Source organism: Pongo abelii, chromosome 12, assembly GCF_028885655.2.
Source record: "Pongo abelii isolate AG06213 chromosome 12, NHGRI_mPonAbe1-v2.0_pri, whole genome shotgun sequence".
Taxonomy (NCBI): Eukaryota; Metazoa; Chordata; class Mammalia; order Primates; family Hominidae; genus Pongo; species Pongo abelii.
The window spans coordinates 83,825,140-83,851,573 of record NC_071997.2 but is presented as its reverse complement, the minus strand read 5'-3'; the positions used below and the strand labels follow the sequence as shown (position 1 = coordinate 83,851,573).

Below are 26,434 nucleotides of genomic sequence, written 5' to 3'. Positions count from 1 at the left end.
GCTGTAAACATGGCGTACAAATATCTCTTCAAATCCCTGTCTTTAATTTTTTTGGATATATATGGAGAAATGGAACTGCAAAATCACACGACAATTCTACTTTTAATCTTATTAGGAACTGCCATACAGTTTCCATAGAGGCTGCACCAGTTTACATTCTCAACAGTAGTGCACAAGCATCTGATTTCTCCATATCCCCATCAACACGTATTTTCTGTTTGTTTTTTTTTAATAATTGCTACCCTAAGGGGTTTGAAGTAGTATCTTGTAGTTTTGATATGTATTTCCCTAATAATTAGTGATGTTGAACATTGTTTTATATACTTCTGGCCATTTGTGTGCATTCTTTGGAGAGAAGTCTATTCAAGTCCTTTACCCATTTTTTTTTAAATTGGACTGTTTACTTTGTTGTTGTTGACTTATAGTTCTTTATATATCCTGGATATTCACCTCTTATCAGATGTACGATTTGCAAATATTTTCTCCCATTTCATGGGTCACCTTTACTCTGTTAATAATGTCTTTTGAGCACAAAAGTTTTTGATTTTGGTGAAGTCCATTTTATCTATTTTTTTCTTTTGTTGCCTATGCTTTTGGTGTCATTAAATTATTTTCAAATCCAATGTCATGAAACTTTCACCACCTGTTTTCCTCTAAGAGATTTATAGTTTTAATTCTTATCTTTAGCTCTTTGATCCATTTTGAGTTAATTTTTGTGGATGGTATAAATTTAGGGTTCAACTCCATTATTTTCAATGTGGTGCTAGTTTTCCCAAAATGATTTGTTGAAAAGACTGTCCATTCCACATTGAACGGTCTTGTTACCCTTATGGAAAATTGACGTTTTATGTAAGGGTTTGTTGCTGGGATCTTTATTCCATTGGTGTATACACCTGTCTATACATTAATAACACACTGGTTTTATTTTTTAATTTTTATTATTTATCATTTCAGCTTTTATTTAAGATTCAGGGAGTACGTGTGCAAGGTTTGTGACATAGGTATATTGCATCATGCTGAGGTTTGGGGTGTGATTGATCCTGTCATCCAGGAACTGTGCATAGTGCCCAAAATAGCTCTTCAGCCCTTGCCCCCACTTCTCCTTCTCCCTTTTTGGAGTCCCCAATGTCTATTATTTCCACCACTGGGTGTCTGTATGTGCCCAATATTTAACTCCTATTTATAAGTGAGAACATCTCTTTATGGTTTTCTGTTCCTTTGTTAATTCACTTAGGATAATGGCCCTCGGCAGTATGCATGTTGCTGCAAAGAACACGATTTCTTTTTTTTGTGGCTGCATAGTATTCCATGGTTTATATGTAACACATTTTCTTTATTCAGTCCACCATGTATGGGCACCTGGGCTGATTCCGTGTCTTTGCTATTGTGAATAGTACTTCAATAAACATAAGAGTGCAGGTGTGTTTTTGGTAGAAATATTTCTTTTCCTTTGGGTATATACCCAGTAATGGGATTGCTGGATTGAAGGGTAGCTCTTTTTTCTTTGAGAAATCTCCAAACTGCTTTCCACAGTGGCCAAACTAATTTACATTCCCACCAACATTGTACAAACATTCCTTTTCCTCTGCAGCCTTGCTGGAATCTCTTGTTTTTTTTTTTTTTTGACTTTTTAATAATATCCATTCTGACTTGTGTGAGATGATATCTTATTGCATTTTTGATTTGTATTTCTCTGATGATTAGTGATGTGCAACATTTTTTCATATATTTGTTGGCTGCTTCTATATCTTTTGAGAAGTATCTGTTCATATCATTTGCCTACTTTTTAATGTGGTTATTTGATTTTTGCTTGTGAATTGTTTAAGTTTCTTATAAATTCTGGATACTACAACTTTGTCAGATGCACTTTGTCAGATGCACATTTTGTGAATATTTTCTCTAATTCTGTAGATTGTTCACTCTGTTGATAGTTTCTTTTGCTGTGCAGAACCTCTTTAGTTTAATTAGGTCTCACTTGTCAATTACTGTTTTTGTTGCAATAGCTTTTGAATAATTAGTTATAAATTATTTCCCAAGGCTGATGTCCAGAATGGTGTTTCCCAAGTTTTTTCTAGGATTGTTTATAGTTTGAGGTCTTACATTTAAATCTTCAATCCATCTTGAGTTAAATTTTGTATATGGTGAAAGGTAGGAGTCCAGTTTCATTCTTCTGCATATGGCTAGCCAGCTATCCCATCACCATTTATTGAATAGGGAGTCCTTTCCCCATTGCTTATTTTTGTTGACTTTGTCAAAGATCAGATGGCTGTAGATGCATGGCTTTATTTCTAAGTTCTCTATTCTGTTCCATTGGTCTATGTGTCTGTTTTTGTATCAGTGCTATCCTGCTTTGGTTACTGTAGCCTTATAATACAGGTTGAAGTTAGGTAATGTGATGCCTCCAGCTTTGTTCTTTTTGTCTGTGATTGTTTTGGCTGTTCAGGCTCCTTGTTGGTTCCACATTAATTTTAGAATGGTCTAGGGATTTTTTTTTTGGTTGGTAGGTTTTTTATTATTGATTCAATTTCATAATTAGGTATTAGTCTGTTTAGGGTTTCAATTTCTTCCTGATTCATTCTTGGGAGATTGCTTTCAGGAATTTATTCATTTCCTCTAGATTTTCTAGTTTGTGTGCATAGATGTGTTTATAATAGTCTCTGAGGATCTTTTGTATTTCTGTGGGATTGGTTGTAATGTCACCTTTGTCTTTTCTTATTGCACTTATTTGGATCTTCTCTCCATTTTTCTTTGTTAATCTAGCTAGTGCTTGCTTGTATGAAAAAGCTCTTATATCTGCTTTACTTATGAAGCTTAATTTGGTGGGATATGAAATTGTTGGTTGGAATTTCTTTCCTTTAAGATGCTAGAAATAGGCCTAGAATCTCTCCTGGCTGGTAAGGTTTCTGCTGAGAAGTCTGCTGTTAATCTGATGGGTTTCCCTTTGTACGTGATTTGACTTTTTTCTCTAGTTGCCTTTATATATATATATATATGTATATATTAGCAGTGACCTTCCATAGTCTGGTAACTATACACCTTGATAATGTTGATTTTGTATAGTGTCTGAAGGTGTTCTCTCAATTTCTTGTATTTGGATGTCTACCTTTCTAGTAAGATTAGGGAAATGTTCTTGAATTATTCCACCAAATATGTTTTCTAGGTTGTTTAGTTTTTCTCTTTCAAGAATGCCAGTAATTCATAGATTTGATTGCTTTACATAATCCCAATACCACACTATTTTTATTATTGTAATTTTGTAGTATGTTTTGAAATGAAGACATTTAAGACTTTCAACTTGATTCTTCTTTTTCAAGATTGTTTTGGTTATTTGGCATTCCTTGAGATTTGAATTTTTGGATAGATTTTTTTCTTTTTCTGCAAACACTCTTGTTGGGTTTTTGATAGAGATTGCATTGGCTCTCTAGATGGCTTTGGATAATATTCACATCTTAACCTTATTAATTTTTGAATCCATGAACATGGGGTGTCTTTCCATTGATTTTTGTCTTTATTTTCTTTCAGCAATTTTTGTTGTTTTCAGCATATACAAGTCTTTTGCCTCTGTGGTTCCGTTTGTTCCTAAATAACCTATTCTTTTTGATGCTATCGAAAATGAAATTATTTTCCTAATTTTCTTTTTGAGTTTTTAATTATTTGTTGAAATGCAGCTGATTTTGGTGTGTTGATTTTGTATTCTACAACATTGTGGAATTTATTTATTTGTCCTAACAGTTTGTTTTTGTGTGTCTGTGTGTATGGAAACTTTAGAATTTTCTACATATAAAGGCATAACATCTGTAAACAGAGATAATTTTAGTTTTTCCTTTCTAATTTTGATGTCTTTTATTTCTTTTACTTGCCTAATTGTCGTAGCTTGTAATTTTAGTACTGTGTTGATTAGAAGTGGTGAAAGTAGTTGTCCTTTCCTTCTTTCTAATCTTAGAGAAAAGATTTCAGGGATTTACCATTCAGTATGATTGGTTTTTTTATGTTGAACTATCCTTGCATCCCAGGAATAAATCTCATTTGGCCATGGTGTAGGATTCCTGTAATGTGCTATTATATCTCTTTGCCAGTATTTTGTTGAGGATTTTTGCATGAATATTCATCAGAAGTATTGGTCTGTAATTGTTATGCTTTGTCTTTGTCTGACTTTGGTATCAGGGTAATGCTGGCCTCATAAAATAAGTTTGGAGATATTTTGTTCTTCCATTTTTTGGAAGAGTTTGAGGATGATTGGTATTCATCTTTAAATGTTTGTTATAATTTTCTAGTGAAGCCATTTGGTTCTGGATTTTTCTTTGTAGGTAGGGTTTTGATTACTTATTCAGTCTACTTTCCAGTTAATATACTTATTAAGATTTTCTATTGCTTTCTGGTTCAGTCTAGATTGTGTATTTCTAAGACTTTGTTAATTTTTAAAATAGATTATCTGATTTGTTGTGGTGTAAGTGTTCATAGTTTTCTCTTAAAGTTCTTTATATTTCTGTAAAATTGGTAATGATGTCCCCTCTTTTATTTATAATTTTATTTTATTATTATTTTTATTGAAACAGAGTCTCTGTCGCCCAGGCTGAAGTGCAGTGGTGTGATCTTGGCTCACTGCAACCTCTGCCTCCTGAGTTCAAATGATTCTTGTGCCTCAGCCTTCTGAGAAGCTGGGATTGCAGGTGTGCTCTACTATGCCCAGCTAATTTTTGTATTTTTAGTAGAGTTGGGGTTTTGCCGTGCTGGCCAGGCTGGTCTCTAACTCCTGGCCTCAAATGATCCACCTGCCTTGGCCTCTCAGAGTGTTGTGATTACAGGTGTGAGCCACTGTGGCCGACCCTCATTGATAATTTTAGTTGAGTCTTCTCTTCTTCTTATCAGTCTAGTTATAAAGGTTTATCAGTTTTATTGATCTTTTTGAAGAAGCAACTCTTGGTTTTGTTGATTTTTCTCTATTGTTTCTCATTCTGTGTTTTCTTTTTCTCTAACATTATTATTTATTTCATTCGGCTAGCTTTAGGTTTGATTTGTTCTTTCCTTTATAGTTTTTTAAGATGTAAAGTTAAACTGTTAATTTGAGATTACTCTTTTAAAATGTAAGCACTTATACATTTCCCTCCCCATTGTTTTCACTGCATCCCCAAACTTTTTTTTTTTTTTTTTTTTTTTTGAGACAGAGTTTCACTCTGTTGCCCGGGCTCGAGTACAGTGGCACAATCTCGGCTCACTGCAACCTCTGCCTTTGGGTTCAGGTGATTCTCCTGCCTCAGCCTCCTGAGTAGCTGGGATTACAGGTGCCCACCACCCCCCTCCTGGCTAATTTTTGTACTTTTAGTAGAGGCGGGGTTTCACCATATTGGCCAGGTTGATCTCGAACTCCTGACCTCAAGTAATCTGCCTGCCTCAGCTTACCAAAGTGCTGGGATTACAAGCGTGAGCCACTGCACCCAGCCTGTTGCATATATTTGGGAGCTCTGATGTTGGGTGCACATGTATTTATAATTGTTATATTGTCTTGGTAAATTGATTATTTTATCATTATGTGATTAAAAATTATTTTTTCCTTTTTAAATAACAGTTTTCACCTAAAATCCATTTTTTTTCTGGTGGTAACATAGCCACTGCAGCTGTATTGGTTATCATTTGCATGGAATTTATTTTTCCATCTTTTCCCTTCCAACCTATTCATATCCTGGATCTTTAGTCTCTTATAGAGAGCATATAGTTGGATCTTGTTTTTATCCATTCTCCTAAACTATGTCTTTTGATTGGGGAGTTTAATTCATTTGCATTTAAAGTAATTACTAATTGGAAAGAACTAACTCTTGCCATTTTGCCGTTTTCTATACGTATTTAGGTTTTCTGTGATTTCCTCCTTTATTACCTTCCTTTGTGTTTAATTAATTTTTGGTTTCCCTTCTCATTTCCTTTGTGTACATTCTATAGATATTTTCTTTGTGGTTACCACGGGTATTACATATAATATTTTAGGCTTATAATAACCTGTTTTAATCAGATACTTAAATTCAATCACATACAAAAAGTTTACTCGTTTACAACTTTGCCCTCCCCTGTCTTATTGTTGTTACAGATTACTTCTTCATATATTATTTACCCATTAACATAGTTTTTTTATGCTTTTATCTTTTAAATGATGTAGAAGAATAAAATCAATTATAAACTAAAATTATGTTAACACTGATTTTTGTGTTTGTCCATGTATTTAACTTTACCAGAAAATTTTACATTTTGTGTAGCTTCAAGTTGCTGTCTAGCATCCATTCATTTTAATTTAAAGGACTCCTTTTAATATTTCTTGTAGGGAAAATCTAATTATAATGAATTCCCTTGGTTTTTATCTAGGAATGTCTTAATTTATCTTTCATTTTTTAAAGGATGGTAAGGCAGAGTTTATTCAAGGGGATCCATGGCAATAGGAACTACTCTAGCTGGGTTTTGCAGTGGCAGAGAGAGACTGGAAGCAATTCCCTCCCTTATTGTTGAAAGATAATTTTGCCAGATACAGAAATCTTGACGTTTTTTTTAAAAAACACTTTAAATATGTCATCCCACTACCTTGTGGTCTTCAAACTTTGGCTGAGGAATCTGCCAAAACACTTATTGGGGATTCCTTATACATAGATGAGTTGCTTTTCTCTTGATGCTTTAAAGGTACATATTTTTTAAATTTATTTCCAACTACCACATGTTCTCACTTATAAGTGGGAGCTAAACAACAAGAACATGTGGATACTAGGAGGGGAACAATGAACACGGGAATAATTGAGGGTGGAGTGTAGGGGGAGGGAGAGGATCACAAAAAAATACCTATTGAGTACTATGCTTATTACCTGGGTGATGAAATTATCTGTAAACTAAACCCCCGTGACACATAGTTTACCTACATAACAAACCTGTACATATACCCCTGAACTTAAAGTAAAAGTTAAAAAAAGAGAGAAGTTCTATTTAGGAAAGAGGTCTCCCTTGTAGATGGATTAAAATATTACACATTCTGAACTGAAACCTGGCTGGGCACAGTGGCTCATACCTGTAATCCCAGTACTTTGGGAGGCTGAGGAAGGAGGGTTGCTTGAGTCCAGGAGTTCAAGACCAGCCTAGGCAACATTGCAAAACCCCATCAATACAAAAAAATACAAAAAAAATTAGCTGGGCATGGTGGTGCCCTCTTGCAGTTCCAGCTACTCAGGAGGCTGAGGCGGGAGGATCGCTTGAGCCCAGGAGGTCAAGGCTGCAGTAAACTGAGATTGGGCCACTGCATTTAAGCCTGGGCAACAGAGTGAGACCCTATCTCAATCAGTCAATCAAAACTGAAACTTAATCCTTCAAATATGTTTATTTTACTTGTCCTAAAACAATCTGCCTAGAAGTATTAAAGTGTAGAACACTGTTATTTTCCCATTCTGAGATCTCTAATGTAAAAATGTATTTTATGAAAATAATTTAAAACATAAAATGCTATATAATAAACATTTTAAAAATTATTTTTATTTTTATATTTTGAGACAGGGTCTTGCTGTGTTGCTCAGGCTGGAGTGCAGTGGCAGGTCATAGCTCACTGCAACCCTGATCTCCCAGGCTCAAGTGATTCTCCTGCCTCAGCCTCCTGAGTAGCTGGGACTATAGGCACACACCGCCATACCTGGCTAATTTTTAGTAGAGATAAGGTTGGTCTTGAACTCCTGAACTCAAGCGATCATTTTGTCTTGTCCTCCCAAAGTGCTGAGATTACAGGCATAAGCCACCACACCTGGTCTAAAGGTATTGTTTTTAAATTTCAATTTCTAATTGTTTATTGCTACTTTATAGATAAGCAGTTGAATTTTGTAAATTGACCTAATATCCTGTGACCTTGTTAAAGCCACTTAATAATTTTAGTAGTTGTTTTGTAGACCCTTTGGGGTTGCTTTATGTAGACTATAATCTATTTTGATGAATAAAAAAAAATTTCTTCCCAGAGTGTTTTTTTTCTTGCCTTATTGCACTGATTATGACTTCCAGTACAAAATTAAATAAGAGTGCCAAGAGCAGAAATCTTGTTCCTGATTTTAAGGGGAAAGCATTCTATCTTTCATCAAGTACCATGTTAGCTGTATGGTTTTAATTTTTTTTGTAGATATCCTTTATCAGATGGAAAAAGTTTTCTTTAATGTAGTTTTTTTTTAAAATCATGAGTTGATGTTTAAACAATTTTCCCCTCTATTGAAATAAATGGGTTTCCTTCTTTCATATTTTGATATGGTGAGATACACTGATTGATTTTTGAATGTTCAGCTTTCAAATGCATTCTCAGGATAAACTTTAGTCGTGTTGTGTCATTCATTTTATATATTGCTGGATTCAATTTGCTAAGATTTCGTTGTGGATTTTTGCTTCTGTGTTCATGAGGAGTACTGGTCTGTAGTTTTCTTATTTTGTGCTGGGTATTAGGGTAATATTAGTTTCATAAAATGAATTGCTATGTATCTGTATCTCTTCTGTTTTCTGATAGAGTTTTTAGCTTTCTGAATTTAGAATTTTTCCTTGTGGGAAGGTTTTTAATGGAATTAAATTTCTTTAACTGATACGTCTCTTTAGGTTATCTGTTTCTTCTTGAGTAAATTTTGGTAATTTCTTGCAATGGATTTATCCATTTTACTTAAGTTGTAAAATTTATTGAAAGTTGATAATATATTATTTTAATGCCTCTAGGATCTATGTAACATCCCTTCTTTAATTCTTAATACTGTTTGTGTCTTCTGTCTGTCTCTCTCTCACTCTTTCTCTCTCTGTCTGTCGTGCTAGAGGTTTTTCTATTTATTTATTTATTTATTTATTGAGACAGAGTCTCACTCTGTTGCTCAGGCTGGAGTTCAGGTGGTGTGATCTCGGCTCACTGCAACCTGCACCTCCTGGGTTCAAGTGATTCTCGTGCCTCAGCCTCCCGACTAGCTGGGATTACAGGTGTGTGCCACTGCACCTGACTAATTTTTGTATTTTTAGTAGAGACTGGGTTTCACCATGTTGGCCAGGCTGGTCTCCAACTCTTGGCCTCAAGTGATCTGCCTGCCTTGGCCTCCTAAAGTGCTGGGATTACAGGTGTGAGCCACCTTGCCTGCCCAGGTTTTTCAGTTTTATTGATAATTTCAAAGAATGAACTTTTGACCTTACTGATTTATCTCTTTCTTTTTTTTTTGGTTTTTAATTTCACTTTTTTTCCCTTTTAAAATTTTCATTATTTCCTCCCTTCTGTTTACTTTGGACTTATTTTGGCCTTCTTTTTCTAGTTTCTTAAGGTGGGATATTAGGCCATTGATTTGAGACATACTTGTTTTCTGATATAATAATTTAATGCTATAAATTTCCCTCTAGGCACTGCTTTGGGTACATCTCAAAAGTTTGGATATTATGTTTTCATTTGCATTCAATTAAAATTATTTTATAATTTGTCTTATGATTTAGTCTTTGACCATTGGGTGTTTAGAATTGTGTTGTTTAATGTTTCAATATTTGGGGGATTTTCCAGATATCTTTCTATTACTGGTTTCTAGTGTAATTCTTTTGTGGTCAGAGAATATACTTTATATATTTTAAATTTGTTAGAGTTTGTTTTATGTTTCAGAATATGGTTTATCTTGGCAAACATGATATGTGCTCTTGAAGTTATTTGGCTATTTTTGGGTAGGGTATTCTCTATATATTAATTAGATCAAGTTGGTTGATTGCATTGTCCAGGGTTTCCATATCTTTACTGAATTTCAGTCCACTTTTTCTATTGACTACTGAGAGAGGAATTTTAAGTCTTCACCTGTAATTGTAGATTTGTCTATTTTTTTACTTTTATTACTTTTTAGTTTATTTTTGAAGCTATTTTGTAGGTATATAAGTATTTAGGATAGTCATCTTCAATCGATCCCTTTATTATTATTTAATGTTTGTTATTTATCTCTGATAATATTTCTGTTTCTGAAGTTAACATTTTCTGATATTAATATAGCAGTTTCAGGTTTATTTTGATTAGTGTTTGCATGGTATGTGTTTTTTCTGTTCATTTACTTTTAACCTACCTGTGTCATTGTATTTAAAGTGAGTTTCTTTCTTTTTTTTTTTTGAGATGGTGTCTCGCTCTGTCGCCCAGGCTGGAGTGCAGTGGCGCGATCTCGGCTCACTGCAACCTCTGCCTTCCAGGTTCAAGCATTTCACCTGCCTCAGCCTCCCAAAGAGCTGGGATTACAGGCACGTTCCACCACGCCCAGCTAATTTTTTAAAAATATTTTTAGTAGAGATGGGGTTTCACCATATTGACCAGGCTGGTCTTGAACTCCTGACCTTGTGATCTGCCCACCTTGGCCTTCCAGACAGACAGCGTATGGTTGGGTCTTGCTAATTTAATCCAGTCTGATAATCTCTATCTTTTAAATGAGATGTTTAGGCATTTATATTCAATATAGTTATTAATCAACTTGTCAGGGTGTGTGTGTGTGTGTGTGTGTGTGTGTGTGTGTGTGTGTGTGTGTGTGTCTGTGTTCTTCCTTTTTTCTGTTTTCCTGAATGCTTTTGATTCTTTTTTGCTGTGTCACTTCTACTGATGACCCCTTCAGATGAAATTTTTACTCTGATATTGTGGTTTTCATTGTTAGAATTTTGTGCTAAAATTCTTGTTTTTCTTTTTTCTTTCTTTTCCTAACTTCCCAAACTTGTTATCTGTGCTGAAATTCTTTATTTGTTCATGGATTTTTTTTCCACTTTTTTCACTAAATTATTTGGTGTATCAATCATAGTCTGACATTTCTAACTATCTCAGAGTCTGGTTCTCTTGATTGCTTTGCAGTGTGATGGTTGGTTTTTGTTGCTTTTTGTTTGTATTATTATTTTTGAGAAGTCTCACTCTGTCACTTAGGCTGGAGTGCAGTGGTGCAATCACAGCTCACTGCAGCCTCAACCTCCGTGGGCTCAGGTGATCTTCCTGCCTCCACCTCTTCAGCATGCACCACCACTCCCAACTAATTTTTTTTGTTTTGTATTTTTTGTAGAGATGAGATCTTGCTATGTTTCCCAGACTAGTCCTGAACTTCTGGGCTCAAGCGATCTGCCAGCTTTGGCATCCCAAAGTGCTGGGATTACAGGCATGAGTGGCCATGCCCAGCCTCATTATTTTTGATTGAATGTCAGACATCTTATATATAAAGAGAGACTGAGGTAAATAGTATTTATAGTTGGAAATGGGCATTATTCTTCTTATAGAGAGATATGTTTGTATGTCCCATCTGTAAGGGCTGTCCCTCCTTGGATTTCAGGCTGCTTCAAGAAAAGTTGTGATTTTGTAATTTATCCAGCTTTTGTTCATTGTTAGTGTGGTGGTGGCATTCTTTTCAGCTTTTACATTATGGGCAGTGGGCCCTCTAAGATTTCTCAATTTATTCGTAGCAGAATACAAATTTATCTTATTTATGTAATTTGGACTTATTTTCATTTTTGAGCCCATAGCCATTAATTTTTGCATACATGTGATATTCCTTATATTTTCATCTGTGAAGGAAATCTGTTTCCAATGTAGTAAAAATTAATTACAGGTAAACTTACATAATTTTAGTCAATTTGAATTTTTCTACACAGGATTATTTGTTGGGTATATTTTTTTGAGAGTTCATTATTGATAATATTCATATGGGTTTGAATCCTAGAAGGGCAGTTGTCCACTCAAAAAATAAATTGAGTATAGGCATATTATTAAAATTGTATCTTAAGTTATTGAGATATGTATTATTGTATTAAACATCACCCATGACTTGCAAACTCAGAAGAAATATGAATAAAGGGCATCTGTTCAAACCTTAGTAAAACTTCTTGGCCTCTGTTAGGAGCCTTCTTGACTCTGCAAATTCCCAAGACTTTCCAGGCTGATATGATGAAGGCTCTTTGGGTGCTGTATCACTCTTCATTCCCCTCTTCATAGCCCCTGGTAACCTTGATTTTACTGTCTGTTTTTATGAATTTGCCTGTTCTAGGTACCTCATATAAATGGAATCATATAAGATTTGTCCTTCTGTGTTTGCCTTATTTCACTTAGTATAAACTTTATATTTCTGATTGTAAAGGATGGAAAGTCATCCTTTCCATTTGCTTGGGCTACACTTCTATATTCCAGTCTTAAAGCTAATGTAACCTGTTGCTTATGTAATATGTGTGTCAACATATGTATGGATTTCCAAAACAACCAGCATTATAGCATCTGGAGCTTTCACCAAGTTTTCAAGGAGCCTCTGACTTTTCCAAAGAGGTTAAGAACTACTGCTATAGATTCTGTAGCATATATAATCGTATAAAACAGCCCCTGATCTTAAGGAGCTTCACATTTTATTGATCTTTGTCCTGTCTATGACAAACTAATGGGTTGGGGTGGGTAATATGGTATGACCAATATAGAAGCCTACATTGAAGAGTGAAGCGCGGTGGCTCACGCTTGTAATTTCAGCACTTTGGGAGGCTGAGGCGGGCGGATCATGAGGTCAGCAGATCTATATCATCCTGGCTAACACGGTAGAACCCTGTCTCTACTAAAAATACAAAAACAAAATTAGCCGGGTGTGGTTGCGGGCGCCTGTAGTCCCAGCTACTCGGGAGGCTGAGGCGGGAGAATGGTGTGAACCCGGGAGGTGGAGGTTGCAGTGAGCCGAGAATGTGCCACTGCACTCCAGCCTGGGTGACAGAGCGAGACTCCGTCTCAAAAAAAAAAAAAAATAAATAAATAAAAAATAAATAAATAAAATAAATAAATTAGAAAATGCCTATAAAGTACTTAGCAGAGGGGTTTATTTGTTAACTGTGCTGGATGAAGGTAATGATAAAATAATAGCCATCTACGTGACCAGAGGTGATTACTAAATTTCCTTTACATATTTTTTACTTTTGTTGTGGTGAATTATCGATAACATAAAAATTTGCCATTTTACCCATTTTTAGGTGTACATTTCAGTGGTACTGAGTACATTCACAATGTTATACAACCATCCCCACTCTCTATTTCCAGTACTTTTTCATCTTCTCAGACAGAAACTCTGTACTCATTAAACAATAACTTTTCATTCCTCTCTTCGTATCCCCTAGTAACCTCGATTTTACTTTCTGTTTCTATGAATTTGCTTATTCTAGGTGCCTCATATAAGTGGAATCATATAAGATTTGTCCTTCTGTGTTTGGCTCATTTCACTTAGTGTAATCCTTTACATTTTTATTTACCCATTAAGCACAATGACATTTGTCTTTTCTATTTCATCGAATTATTGTTTAAAGTCAAATGAAATAGTTAAATCCTAATAGGTACTATATAAATTTAAGACGGTATGTATAAAAACTGGTAAATATTACCTGAAAGTAATGAAGTCATTTGCTGTCTCCCTATGATTGTAAGTGGGTTACTTTATTTCTAATTAAAAAAATTATTCCTATGTTACATAGAAATGCTAGGCTTATTCTAAAATTCAAAGTTAGATTTTAATGTCATAAGACAGAAATTTGCTTGAACTGATCATACGTGGAATGTCTGTTAATTTTAAATTTGGATTCAATACTTTATATACCTTATTTGACTTGAACTTTATTGTATTTGTTTCTCTTTTTAGGATTCTAATTCTCAGGTGGATTTAAGCATTCGGGTTACTGATGATGATATTGGTGAAATAATTCAAGTAGATGGAAGCGGTGATACATCTTCTAATGAAGAAATAGGAAGTACAAGAGATGTAGATGAGAATGAATTTCTAGGGATTATTGATGGGGGAGATCTGAAGGTACTTGAAGAAGAAGCTGACAGTATTTCAAATGAGGATTCAGCCACAAGCAGTAGTGATAATGAAGACCCTCAAGTAAACATTGTAGAAGAGGTGAGGGTGACTTTTGAGCTGAGACTTTCTTTATTAATTTATAACATTTCTACTTTATTATGCTTTGGAACCAAAAGGAATAGCAAGATTAATCATTTCTTTACTCTTTTGAAATAAGACTTATTTGGGGCCGGGCACAGTGGCTCACACCTGTAATCCCAGCACTTCAGGAGGCTGAGGCGGGTGGATCATTTGAGGTTTGGAGTTCGAGGCCAGCTTGGGCCAACGTGGTGAAACCCTGTCTTTACTAATAAAACAAAAATTAGCAGGGCATGGTGGCGCATGCCTGTAAAGCCAGCTACTCAGGAGACTGAGGCAAAAGAATTGCAGGAGACAGGTTGTAGTGAACCAAGAAGCGCCACTGTATTCCAGCCTGGGCGACAGAGCAAGACTCTTTAAAAAAAAAAAAAAAAAAGACTTATTATATGCTTGGATTTAAACTTTTAATCTTCAACTGTAATTTAAAACCAATAATAAATATTTGGGAATGGGCTTCTGTATTGGTCTTAACTAGAGGTAGTAGGTGATCTAGGCAATGGGAGTGGCTGTTAAAGAAGGCAGCCTGGGTAGAAACATATAGTATCTGCTCTAATTCTAGTAAATGTCATAAAATCCAGGTAGAGTATGCTTATTAAAAAGTGTGTAAGTAGTATTAGCTATAATTTATGGTAGCCTTACATATGTTCCAGGCATTATATTAAGTCTTAAATGCCTTATCTTAATAGTCCCAAAGTCCTATGGTTCTTACTGCTATCCTGATTTTAGATATGAGGAAACTGAGATATGGAGAGTTTTAGTAACTTGCCTAAGGTCAGTCTTGTAATTATTAAATGGCCAAACAGGGATTTATTTTTTATTTTTATTTTTTGGAGACAGGGTCTTGCTCTGTTGCCCAGGCTGGAGTGCAGTGGTGTGATCTTGACTCACTGCAACCTCTCCCTCCTGGGTTCAAATGATTCTTATGCCTCAGCCTCCTGAGTAGCTAGGATTACAGGCACACCACCATGCCCAGCTAATATTTATATTTTTAGTAGAAATGGGGTTTCACCATGTTGGCCAGGCTGGTCTTGAACTTCTGGCCTCAAGTGATTCTCCTGCCTTGGCCTTTCAAAGTGCTGGGATGACAAGCGTGAGCCACTGCACCTGGCTCAAACAGGGATTTAAACCCAGGCTGTTTGACTTTTAGTACAATTATATTCTGCTGCTCTAGGTTCCTTTATTTCTTTGTTTTGTTTTGGTTTGGTTTTTGAGATGGAGTCTTGCTCTGTCGCTCAGGCTTGAGTGCAGTGGTGCGATCACAGCTCACTGCAGCGTCAACTTACTGGGCTCAGATGATTCTCCTGCCTTACTCTCCCGAGTAGCTGGGATTACAGGTGTGTGCCACCATGCCAAATTAATTTTTTGTATTTTCAGTAGAGATGGGATTTCACCATGTTGCCCAAGTAAGTGTTGAACTCCTGGCCTCAAGCAATCTGCCTGCCTAGGCCTCCCATAGTGCTGGGATTATAGGAATGAGCCACTGCGCCCAGCCAAGTTCCTTTATTTCTATATGTCTCTTTATCTTTAAAAAATTTAAAGCATCATAAAATTCCTTAATGTGATCATCTTTCATCTTTAGGACCCTTTAAATTCTGGAGATGATGTTAGTGAACAGGATGTGCCAGACCTGTTTGACACGGATAATGTAATTGTCTGTCAGTATGATAAGGTATTGTATTTACCTTTTGGACTTTGGGTTTATTAACTGCATTTATAGTAGAAAGGTATGTAAAATGATGGGAAATAAGATGAAGAGTTACACTTCACAATTAATCAAAACAGCAGTTTAATTCTGGAAATTCTGAGTGTGTATTTTGGGTCTAGCACTGTGCTATGTGATCTCAGTGATACCAGAAAAAGTGAGAGTCCTTAAGGAAGTAATGATCTTATTGAAACAAGATGTTGCTTTTGGAAAACTAGAAAGACATACAATGAGATGTTAGGTAAATCAACAGCTAAAATATGTGACAGGTAAATCAAATGCTAAAATATGTGGAACGTAAATCAAATGCTAAGATGAGTGGCACGTAAATCAAATGCTAAGATATGAAGCACAGATAGTAAGCCCTAGAAGTGGCTAGGAAATGTAAGAAATCATTTGTAGTTGGAGTTCCCCACAAATCCTTCATGGGTGATGTGGGGTTTTGAAATGGGTCTTGAATGATTTGTAGGATACAGGTAAATATGGAGAATAAGCATCAGATAGAATAGCCCAATAAAAAGCAGAGAAATGAATGGATGTAGTATGTACAAGGGACACTGAAGAGATAGCTCTGGCTTGAACAAAGTGTTCTCTTATTGGATGTATAGTATAGGAAGTGAAGCTGGTTGGGAGACAGAATAGGAAGCAGATTAGAATATCCTGAATGCTAGTAGGAAAAATCTGAACTTGGTCTGAGGGACATTAGCCTTCTGAGAAGGTTATTGAGAAAATTGTAATTGGGTTTAAAAGCCAGATGTGTTTGATTTGGAAAAAGCAAGTGGTAAAAGTGGGTAGGGCAGACGTGAAGTGCCCAGAGCCCAGATGGAGGATGGCAGTGTAAGAACATGGAAAAGTCAGAGGTTATGATGGAAGAATCGGTGGGACTTGGTCATTAGTTGAAGGTGTCTCTCAGGTTTCCAGCCTAGAGATTATGTTAGTAGCAGTTTAACTCTAGCAACTAAAAATAATACTGCTTTTTAAAAAACATTACAGCTGTGATTATGTAGTCAAATGGGAGTTTTTGTCCTTAATTCATGAATATTTATATTCTTAAAGTGGCTTTGAGATATAATGAACATAGTATACAATTCACCTATTTAAAGTATACAATTCAATGGTTTGTTTAGTATATTCATAGATATGTATAACAATTATCACAGTCAATTTTAGAACCGTTTTATCACCTCAAAAAGAAACCCCATACTTTTTATTTCTTAGTGCAGTATTCTCCCCGTTTTCCCTACTCCAAGCCCCTAGGCCTAAGAAACCACTGATCTACTCTCTATTTCTATGGATTTTCCTATTGTGGAATTTCATATGAAGGAAATTATATAATATATGGTCTTTTGTTACTGGCTTCTTTCACTTAGCACAGTGTTTTCAAGAGTCATCCATGTTGTAACATATATCAGGTCTTCGTTTTTTAAAAAAATTGCTGAATAATAATCTATTGAATGGATATACCACATTTTCTTTTTCCATTTGTCTGTTGAGGGACATTTGGGTTGTTTCCACTGTAGGGGAGAAAAAAGTAATACCTTTTCCTTACCCATTGCTATTTCCCTGGTTGAGGCACCTATAAAAAAGACAGATTAACAAGAGAAAATCATTCAAATTTATTTTAATGTACATTTTACTGACACAGGAAACTTTTTTTTTTTTTTTTTTTGAGATGGAGTCTGGCTCTGTCACCCAGGCTGGAGTGCAGTGGCGTGATCTTGGCTCACTGCAAGCTCCGCCTCCCGGGTTCAAAGGATCTTCCTGCCTCAGCCTCCCAAATAGCTGGGACTACAGGCGCCTGCCACCACGCCCGGATAATTTTTTGTATTTTTAGTAGAGATGGGGTTTCACCGTGTTAGCCAGGACGGTCTCGATCTGACCTCGTGATCCACCCGCCTCGGAAGTGCTGGGATTACAGGTGTGAGCCACCGCGCCCGGCCGACACAGGAATCTTTAGAAATGGAAGACCCAAAGAAACAGGGAAAACTATTTTTCTGGACAGTCATACCGAAGTATGATAGGAGGAAAAAAGGATATGATCTAATGACAATAAACTGGAGGAAACTTAGTAAGGCCTGTTTGTTCAGATTTTTGTGTCTCTGTGTCTTCAGAGATAAGGATACTTACTTTCCTTTGTGTATAGGGTAGGGACCTTTGTAATAAAGGTTTTATGACTTACTTTAAAGGAAGGTCAGATAATTCTTTTATGGCCTGGTTCAGGGGAGAAGGGTGAGGGCAAGGTCAGAAAGACTTTCCTGCTTCTGCCATTTTTTCAAATGTCAGGATGCCAGAACACATGTGGGGTAATGTGTTCTGAACCCCATAGATACCTTTTTGCTGCTATGAATAATGCCTCTATGAACATTTGGGTACAAGTTTTTGCATGGACATATGTTTTCATCTGTCTTGGCATATACTCAGGAGTTGAATTCCTGGGTCATGTGGTAACAGTTTAAGGAACTACTAGACTATTTTCCAAAGTGGCTGTACTATTTTACATTCTTATTAGCAGTGTTTCAGGGTTTCAATTTCTCCACATCCTGGCCAGCACTGGCCATGATCCGACTTTCTCATTCTAACCATTCTAATGAGTGTGAAATGGTATATCATTGCGATTTTGATTTGTGTTTCCCTGATAACTAATGCATATTTACATATTTAGCCTTTTTTCCAGTCACAGTTTGAATATATTTGGGGGGGAAACAAAGAATAATGTTTTGAATTGCTGTAAAAAGAAATCTTTTTCTCTGAAAATAAGGTCACTTTCTCCACTATAACATTTTATACGAATAGAAAACAGCAATTTAGATGCTGAATAAAAATATAAACATAAGAAGGTATAGGGGATAGAAAAGGAACAGTTCTTAGTTTGAAACTTGTTTTAGTTTCTTATAAACAATATATTGCCTTCTATAAAAAAACATTATAAGGTACTTAATTATATATACATTCCATAAAGTCTCATGAAGAATTTTCTAGACCATTATGGATGTGGTATCCTTTGTTTGCTGCAGTGTGGGAGATAGCTTGTAATTAATTATGTAGTACTTTGTGTTTTTTCAGTGTTTTCTCATATATTATCTTTTGTTTCTTATAATAACCTTATGGAATAGATAGAGGTGATATTAAATATACACTGCTAACAAATCTAGTATCTGAGAACACTTCTACTTAGTGAATATTTTAAGAACAGTGGTAAAAAATTAATGGAAAGCAGGGCATTGGGGAACCACGGAAACATTTTAAAAGGGGAGTGATGTAGTCAGAAGATAGCCAAAAGAATGTATCTATAAGGTCAAAGTGGGGTGAGGAACACTGTTATAGTGAATCTTTATGAAAGAAAAACTTTCCAGTGCTGGTCACTGGTTGATTTGTTTCAAATAGTATTGAATGTAACCCAACTCAAGTTAATTGAAATAACTTTCAGTAGTCCTTTTTAGAGCTTTACTAATTCAGTGTGTTTTATGGGCTCAGCACGCTTTTGCTACGCCACTCTGCTAACTTACTCAGCTTGTTTTAAACGCAGGTAGTATAAGTTCCTCTGGGAAAGTATTACAAATGTAGAATCCTGAGTCCCACTCCAGAGTACGGGATAAGAATGTACATTTTAACAAGACTCTAGAATGATTTGTATGGTCATTAAATTTTGAGAAGCACTGTTTGGTTTCTTTAGTATATTTTATTTGGATTTGATTAACAGATGGAATTTATCTTTAAAATTTAGAGGTTAACAATTGGGAGGAAACTTTGAAAATATAAACATGTACAGTGGAAAAGGGCTAAATGAAGGCCACTGGTTTACATACTGGGTGAGAATTAGTTACATGGTATAGATATTTTGTTTCAGAGGCCTAGAGAATGCCTAAAATTAATATAAAAATTTAAATAATAAAGACATTATAGGGAAAATTAATCGCGAAATGAAACCTTTTACTACAGATGGAGGTGTTCTGTGCTACAAATAGGACCCTGTTTATAGTGGAATGTGAAACCATTTGAATATCCTATATCTTCATTTGACAGTTTAGCAGACTTGCTTATAGCTGACTTTATCCCTTAGATGCTACACAATGATTAATTTCTAGGTGTGTAGCATGGTTTCTTTATATATACAGAGAGAGATATGTGTATATGTGTATATATATAGTCTTTTTATATATATCTATATATCTCTCTATATAATTGTCTATATATATGTACATTTCCTTTGAATAGATAGTGCATACACATGGTTAAAAAATCGAAATACTGTAAAAAGGTATACAACAAAAAGTCTGGTTCACATTCCTTCACCATTTGTGCTTTCTATTAGTAGCTCCTTTTCCTGTTTTGAATGCAAATAAGTAGTTACATTAGTTTTCACAGAATTTCTTTATTCAAATGCAAATACAAAAGATAGAATAAATAACACTATATTCTGTACCTTGCTTTTTTTCTTTAAACAACGTATCTGTCAGATCTTCCCATATAAGGAGGCTTTCTTTGTGATGATATTTTAATGGCTGCATAATATCCTATCGTAGGATTACTAAAATTCATTTAACCAATCCTCTACTGATGGATATTTGTGATTTTTCAGTCTTTTGATTTGAATTACTATGTACATAAGACATTTTCATAATGTGTGCAGATATATCTATTAAATCCCCAGAAATGGGATTCTGGGTCAAAGGGCAAATGTATGTGGTTAGGTATTCCCAAAATGCTCTCTAAGAGCATTTTGCCATTGTGAAAGATGAAAAGTGACACCTTGTTGGAATTTTTAACTTTCCATATGTTAAAGGGCCTTTTGTATTTACATTTTGTGAACTGTTTGTTCATAATCTTTGTCTTTTTGAAAAATTGGATTATTTGGTCTTATATTTAGTGAACTCTAAGAGCTCAGTATTATTTTGGAGAAGATGAGCTTTTTGTTATACACAGAAGTACTTTTTACTCAGTTATTTTCACTGCTTTTTCTTTTTAATGTGTAGATTTTGAATCTGTCAATCTTTAATTTTATGTCTTCTGAATTTTGAGCCATGAATAAAAAGTTCTTTCTTACCTCAGAGTTTTAAAGGGAAGCTCATGTTTTCTTTGAGTATTTCATATATATCTATATATCTATATCTATATCATCTATATCTATATCTATATATGTATCTATATCTATATATTCAAGTCTTGATTCATTTAGTGTTTGTCTTGGAGTATAATGTAACATATGGTTTCAACTTTTTTTTTTTTCCACGTGGCTACTCAATCTTCCTAACATTTTTAAAGAAATCTATTTTGTCCGTAATGTTAAGAAATGATTCATCATCTGCTACTGCATTTCTAAATGTATTTGGGTCTACTTATTGATTTTCTGTTTTGTTCCATTGGTTTGTCTGTCCATAGACCTATGCTACTCTGATTTAATTATTAAGATTTTTAATATCTGGTAAGGCTAGTAATTCTTTACTAATTTTTTTGCAGAGTTTTCCTAGATATTCTTGTTCATTTTTCATATTAATTCGAGAATCAACTTGTCTGGTTCAAAATAAAACCCTGTTGGTATTTTCATTGAGATCACATTAAATTAATAAAATTTGTTATTTTAATGATGCTGGGGAGGAATAGATTGCAATTTTAGATGGAGTGTCTAGGGGGGCCTTATTGAGAATGTAATAGGGTAAAGATCAGAAGGAGATAAGGGAATGAACTGTGAGGATATTAGAGTGTAAGCATTTTAGACAGAAGGAACAAGAAATACAAAAGTCCTGAGGTAGGAGTATGCCCGTGTGTTCAGGGAACAGTGCAGAGGCCAGAGCAGTAAGTGAGGAAAAATGAAGGATCTTGTAGTCCATTGTAAGGACTTTAGTTTTTGGATGGGAAGTCATTGGAGAGTTTTGAGAAGAGAAATGACATCTGATTTATGTTTTTAGCAGACACTCTGGGTACCCTGTTTATAGTAGACTGAAGTGGGTGTTGTCAGGGAACAAGGGTGAAAACAGGAACTAGTTATGAGGCTATTGTTTTGATCTGGGCAAGAGAAGATGATGGCTGAGATAAGAGTAACAGTAGTGGAAGTGGTAGAAGTTTTTGGAATATGAATATGTTTTGTAGGTAGAACTAACACTTACTGATGGATCTGGATATGGGATGTAAGTAGCAAGCATAAAGAATACCTCTAAGATTTTTGACTTGAGCTCTTAGAAGAATGGTCATTTCCCAGTGAGATGGGGAAGATTGTGAGGTTTGGGGAAGAGAGTATAAGTGTCATAGTTTTAAACTTGCTTCAGATATCTACTTGACATTCAGGAGGAGATGCTGAAGCAGTTGAATGAGAATCTGTGATTTAAGGGAGAGGTGTGAGCTAGACATAAATTTTTGGAGTCAACAGCATATAAATGGTGTTTAAAGTCATGAGACTGGGATCACCAAAAGTGAATATAAGCAAAAATAAGAATCCTGGTATACTTTAAAATTGAGAGGTAAGAGATATAAGGAGGATTCAGTAAAGGAAACTAAGGAGTGGCCAGAGAGTGGAAAACCAGGGGGTTTTAGAAGCCAAGTGAGGAGAATATTTCAGAGAGGAGTGAGTGTTGAATGCTACCAGTAGGCCAAGTATTTCTTCAGTTTATTCCTATTTATCTCTTTGGTTGTGGTATTAATTGGCTTATTCCTCTAGAATATCTTCTGTTGATTCTATGCATGAAGGCTATGAATTATTCCTGTATATTAATTTTATATCAATATTCTTAGTAATTTTTCATTGATTATTTTGGATTTTTGAGATATGCAGTCACTGTATTTATAAATCTATTCTCAATTTTTATATTGCTACTTATTTTTTCTTTTCTAATTGCATTGGCTAGTACCTTTAGAGTGTTTAAGAAGTTGGGTAATAGTGGATATCCTTGTCTGTGTCCTGACTTAAGTGAGAATGCTTTCAGAGTTTTTCCCACTAAGTGTGTCACTGGCTTTTGGGCTGAGATGGGTGTGTGTGTGTGTGTGTAATAGTCCTTAAATATTTTTTTCTTGAGTTTTAAAAAATCTAAAATACAATAATTTTATTAAATACTTTTTCAACACAATTAGAGGTGATTATATGATTTGTCAGTAACTCAAGTAATATGATTTTTTTATTAATAAATTCCTAACATTGAACTATTGTTGTATATCTAGAAAAAATATAGTCACTAGATAAAGGTACCACAATGAGTTGTTGCTTCTGTTGTTCTCCTAATTCTGGTTATATTTTATTACCTGTGCTGAGTTTGGGATTTTTGTTGTCACTGTTGTATTCCTGAGAGATTTTTAAGACATGTGCAAGTGCCTGTGCAAGACAATTTGGGAATAAAACTCAGAAAAAATTTATTAGGACTTTAAAACCACCCCACAAAAATAGGGGTTTATCCTGTGTGTTTTCTTATGCTTCACAAAATGCATCTGAATACCAGTCACAGCCTTTGTTCCTGGATTTGACTATTTGTAGCCAACAACTAGGTTTAAATTTTACTCTTGATCTCAGATCATATATTCCTAGGGCTTTTAAATAGTCACTTGCAGTTCACTTAGAGGTAGCAATGATTTTATGGCTTGTTACCTCTTGAAGTAGTAAAATTTCTTATTTTTTATTTTGTCTGTGTCTAGGCTGATTTACGGAATCTAGAAAACAGCCAGCAGAGTCTAACAGATTATAAGCTGTATATTCTGACCTTGTTCAGTGCTTTATTGAGACTTTCTTCCTCATGATGAAGTATCACTTTTTCACTTCTGATAATATTGGCTACATCTTCCCTGTTTATTCCTTTGCAGACATACTGAACTCTTTGCTGTTCTTGAACAATCCAGGCATACCCCTCTTTAAGACTGTTCACTTCTATTCCTTTTATATGGAATGCTCCTGAGTCAATATCTGCCTGGCTTTATTCCTTACCTTCTTTAAGTTTTTGCTCAAGTGTCACCTCAAATGACAGCTTAATATTATATATAATTTACTTATGTATTAGGTTTCTGTCCTTCCCTATTAAAAGGTAAACTCTTAAAAGGCAGGGATTTTTTTTGGTTTTACATATACAGGATGTGTGTTTTTATATATAATATATACAGTATAGAAATATATGTATCTTAAACTAATATATTTCCAAGGCCTAAAACAGTGTCTAACACATAGGAACTCAAATGTTTATGGAATAAATAAACTATCTTGAGGAGGTTTTAGTTTTAAGGCACTCACATTTAGGGTGAGAATAATCCCATTACTGTAGCAAAGAAATGCAGGTGATCCTTTAACTTGTAAAATTAATTAATGTAAACTACTTTTCTCCCTCCAGATTCATCGAAGCAAGAACAAATGGAAATTCTATTTGAAAGATGGTGTTATGTGTTTTGGAGGGAGAGACTATGTATTTGCAAAAGCCATTGGTGATGCAGAGTGGTAAACCTTGTGAGCTCAGTACATCTATTTTGTGAACATCAGTTGGACTATATTGCATATTGTGAATTCATTTTTATTTTAAATATAGTCCAGCAAAGAGCTGTTCAAATTTTTAGTTTACTGTATGGAATTTAATAAAATTATAATTCAGATGCAGATACAAATACACAATTTTATATGTATTTTGTTTTATGTCTTAACAGGGTTTTTTAAAACTCTCATTCTATACCACTACAAAGCATAGATGCATCAGGATAATGGAACATGAAGAAGTATCACATTTCTTTTTTCTTGAAGTAAAATTTAAATCACACTTCAGTTCCCCTTCATGGTAAAGTCAGTATCAGTTATTAGATTGGGATCAGCATTCCTCCCACCTCTCACCAAACCATGTTATAGAACGTCCTTGGGAGTCTTTCAAGTAGTGGGATATTCAAGAAGGCGTCTTTGGGTTTTAATTCTGTATTGATCACTGGAAATATGTTGATTGTTTAAGCCCAGATAGTCCCTTGGAGGCAGATGCCTATACTATTATTTGAACATGAAAATCTTTGCTGAGGCTAAGATCCCTGTAGCTAAGGATCAGCCGCTCTGGACTTATCATTTGGCTAGGCCATTCTTCTTTATGTTTTTGGGGAACTGTGAGGAAGTAGGTTAGGTTCCTGTTCTACTTCTTGAAATTTCCTACTTCTGTATTTTTCCTAATCATGGTGGGGTTTTTTTTTCTGTCTTCCTACTTTTTCTGTTTTTCGTGCAGTGGAAGAACTCTTTGCAAATGCTTTCCCCTTCCAAGGCAGTACCTCACTCTCTTTCTTAACAGGGGTCTCCTTCATTGATTTTAGGCTTTCTAAAACAAAAGGCAAGAAGAGATGTTCTCTTCAGGAACTTCTGCTTTGGCAGTCTCATTTGAGATACGGGGGACTGGATAACTGTCTTGAAATCACAGAGAGAAAACAAAACATCAGATAAATAGCCCTTATTTTCCTGTGGCAATAAAAACCAAAGCAAATTAATATTCCGATAAGTTATTCTATAATACTCTTTTCCTTAGTAGATTCACATCTCTCAAAGAAACATTTTCCCCATCACTCTGCTGCTCTTAACAGGTGGGGCACATATGGTCTGTAAGTCTAGGAGCTCTGTTTTTATCCCTGAATGGTGTTTTTAAGGACAGTAACTGTCACACAAAAAGCAGTGCAGGGATGAGTAGGTTATGGCCTATTAAAGCTCCTTAAGGATTTGATGCCTGGATCTGACTGGTTACAGGGCAAATTCCCCATATCTTTTTGGAAAGCAACCCTATTGGGGAGTTTAATTTTTTTCCAACACTTTTCTGTCCTACCCAGGAGGCTCAGCTATTGGTATATCTCTCGAAATCTAGATGGATCTCCTCTGGGCCCTGGGCAACGTGGATGGGGTATTGTCTCCGGCCTAAAGTAGGCAGCTGCATGAGGATTCAGTTAGCACTAGTGAGTGGGCTGGTCGCCTAACTGTATTCTCCCACTAAGCCCTGTTCCTCCTTAGAGTGATTGACCTTTTCCTTATTACCAGTGCTATTCTAGATCCTCCTCTGGATCTTGAGAACTCCCAGGAGCTGTGGGTTCTTTTCAAGGGTGTTGCCTTCCATGAAATGTCTGTATTCTCTACATGGAAAGCAAAAAGAGAGCCCTTTGCATCTGTCTCTGAAATGTACCCACTCCAGGGCTGAGGAGTGTACTTTCTTGTTTTCTTTCAGGCCCACCCAGTCATTCTGTATTTTCCCCAGGCAAATTTTATTGCAAATTAAGGGCTGAATTTATTGATAAGGTGTACACACCTGGGAACTGGGAATTAATGTGTTGGTTCAAGTGCCTGGGGGAGGCAATAATATTGTTTCTAAAATTCTTTTCCTCTTTTTCACTGTGAACTTTAAAATCTCATTTTACTTTAGTGATTTTTTAAATGGCATATTACAAATACTGTTATTATATTGGGCCTCTTTATTTGTGTAGTACACTTTATCATTAAAGAATAAGTCATGGTTGTTCCATTTGTGTCTCTGCTTGCCCTCATGCCTCTCATCTTTTAAAAATGCAGAAAATCAATTTAAATGTACGCTTATCACAAAACAATAATAATAATTTTCCTTGCATGCTAACATAAACCAATTACGTACTTTCATTGGTGACTACAGAGAGAATTAAGAGATCACCAAATTATTTTGGATCTGTTACCTTTTTATTGGTCTCAGATAATGCTAGGAAAAATCCTAGTTCTTGAGAAGTCATCTGAACAGTGACTTTAACATTTTTTGGCCAGAATCTACACTAAGAAATACAATTTAACAACTCAGTATATATTTGCATGTCTACTGACACACATAACACAAATGAAACAAAAGTTTCACAAAATCATGCTGCCTTTAGCCTTCCCAACATC

At 35.3% G+C, this 26,434-nt stretch overlaps 1 protein-coding gene across 2 annotated transcripts in view; it reads left to right on the top strand.

Annotated features, from left to right (window-relative positions):
• GTF2A1L (general transcription factor IIA subunit 1 like) overlaps window positions 1-24,187 on the top strand; it is a 62,705-nt gene extending 38,518 nt beyond the window's left edge. For both annotated transcript variants that reach the window (XM_009237323.3, NM_001204829.3), the window contains 3 exons: window positions 13,611-13,871; window positions 15,490-15,579; window positions 23,913-24,187. In XM_009237323.3, the coding sequence (XP_009235598.3) occupies window positions 13,611-13,871; window positions 15,490-15,579; window positions 23,913-24,020 (459 nt within the window). In that variant the 3' untranslated portion in view covers window positions 24,021-24,187. The remainder of the gene's footprint in view (window positions 1-13,610; window positions 13,872-15,489; window positions 15,580-23,912) is intronic.
• The last annotated feature ends 2,247 nt before the right edge of the window (window positions 24,188-26,434 follow it).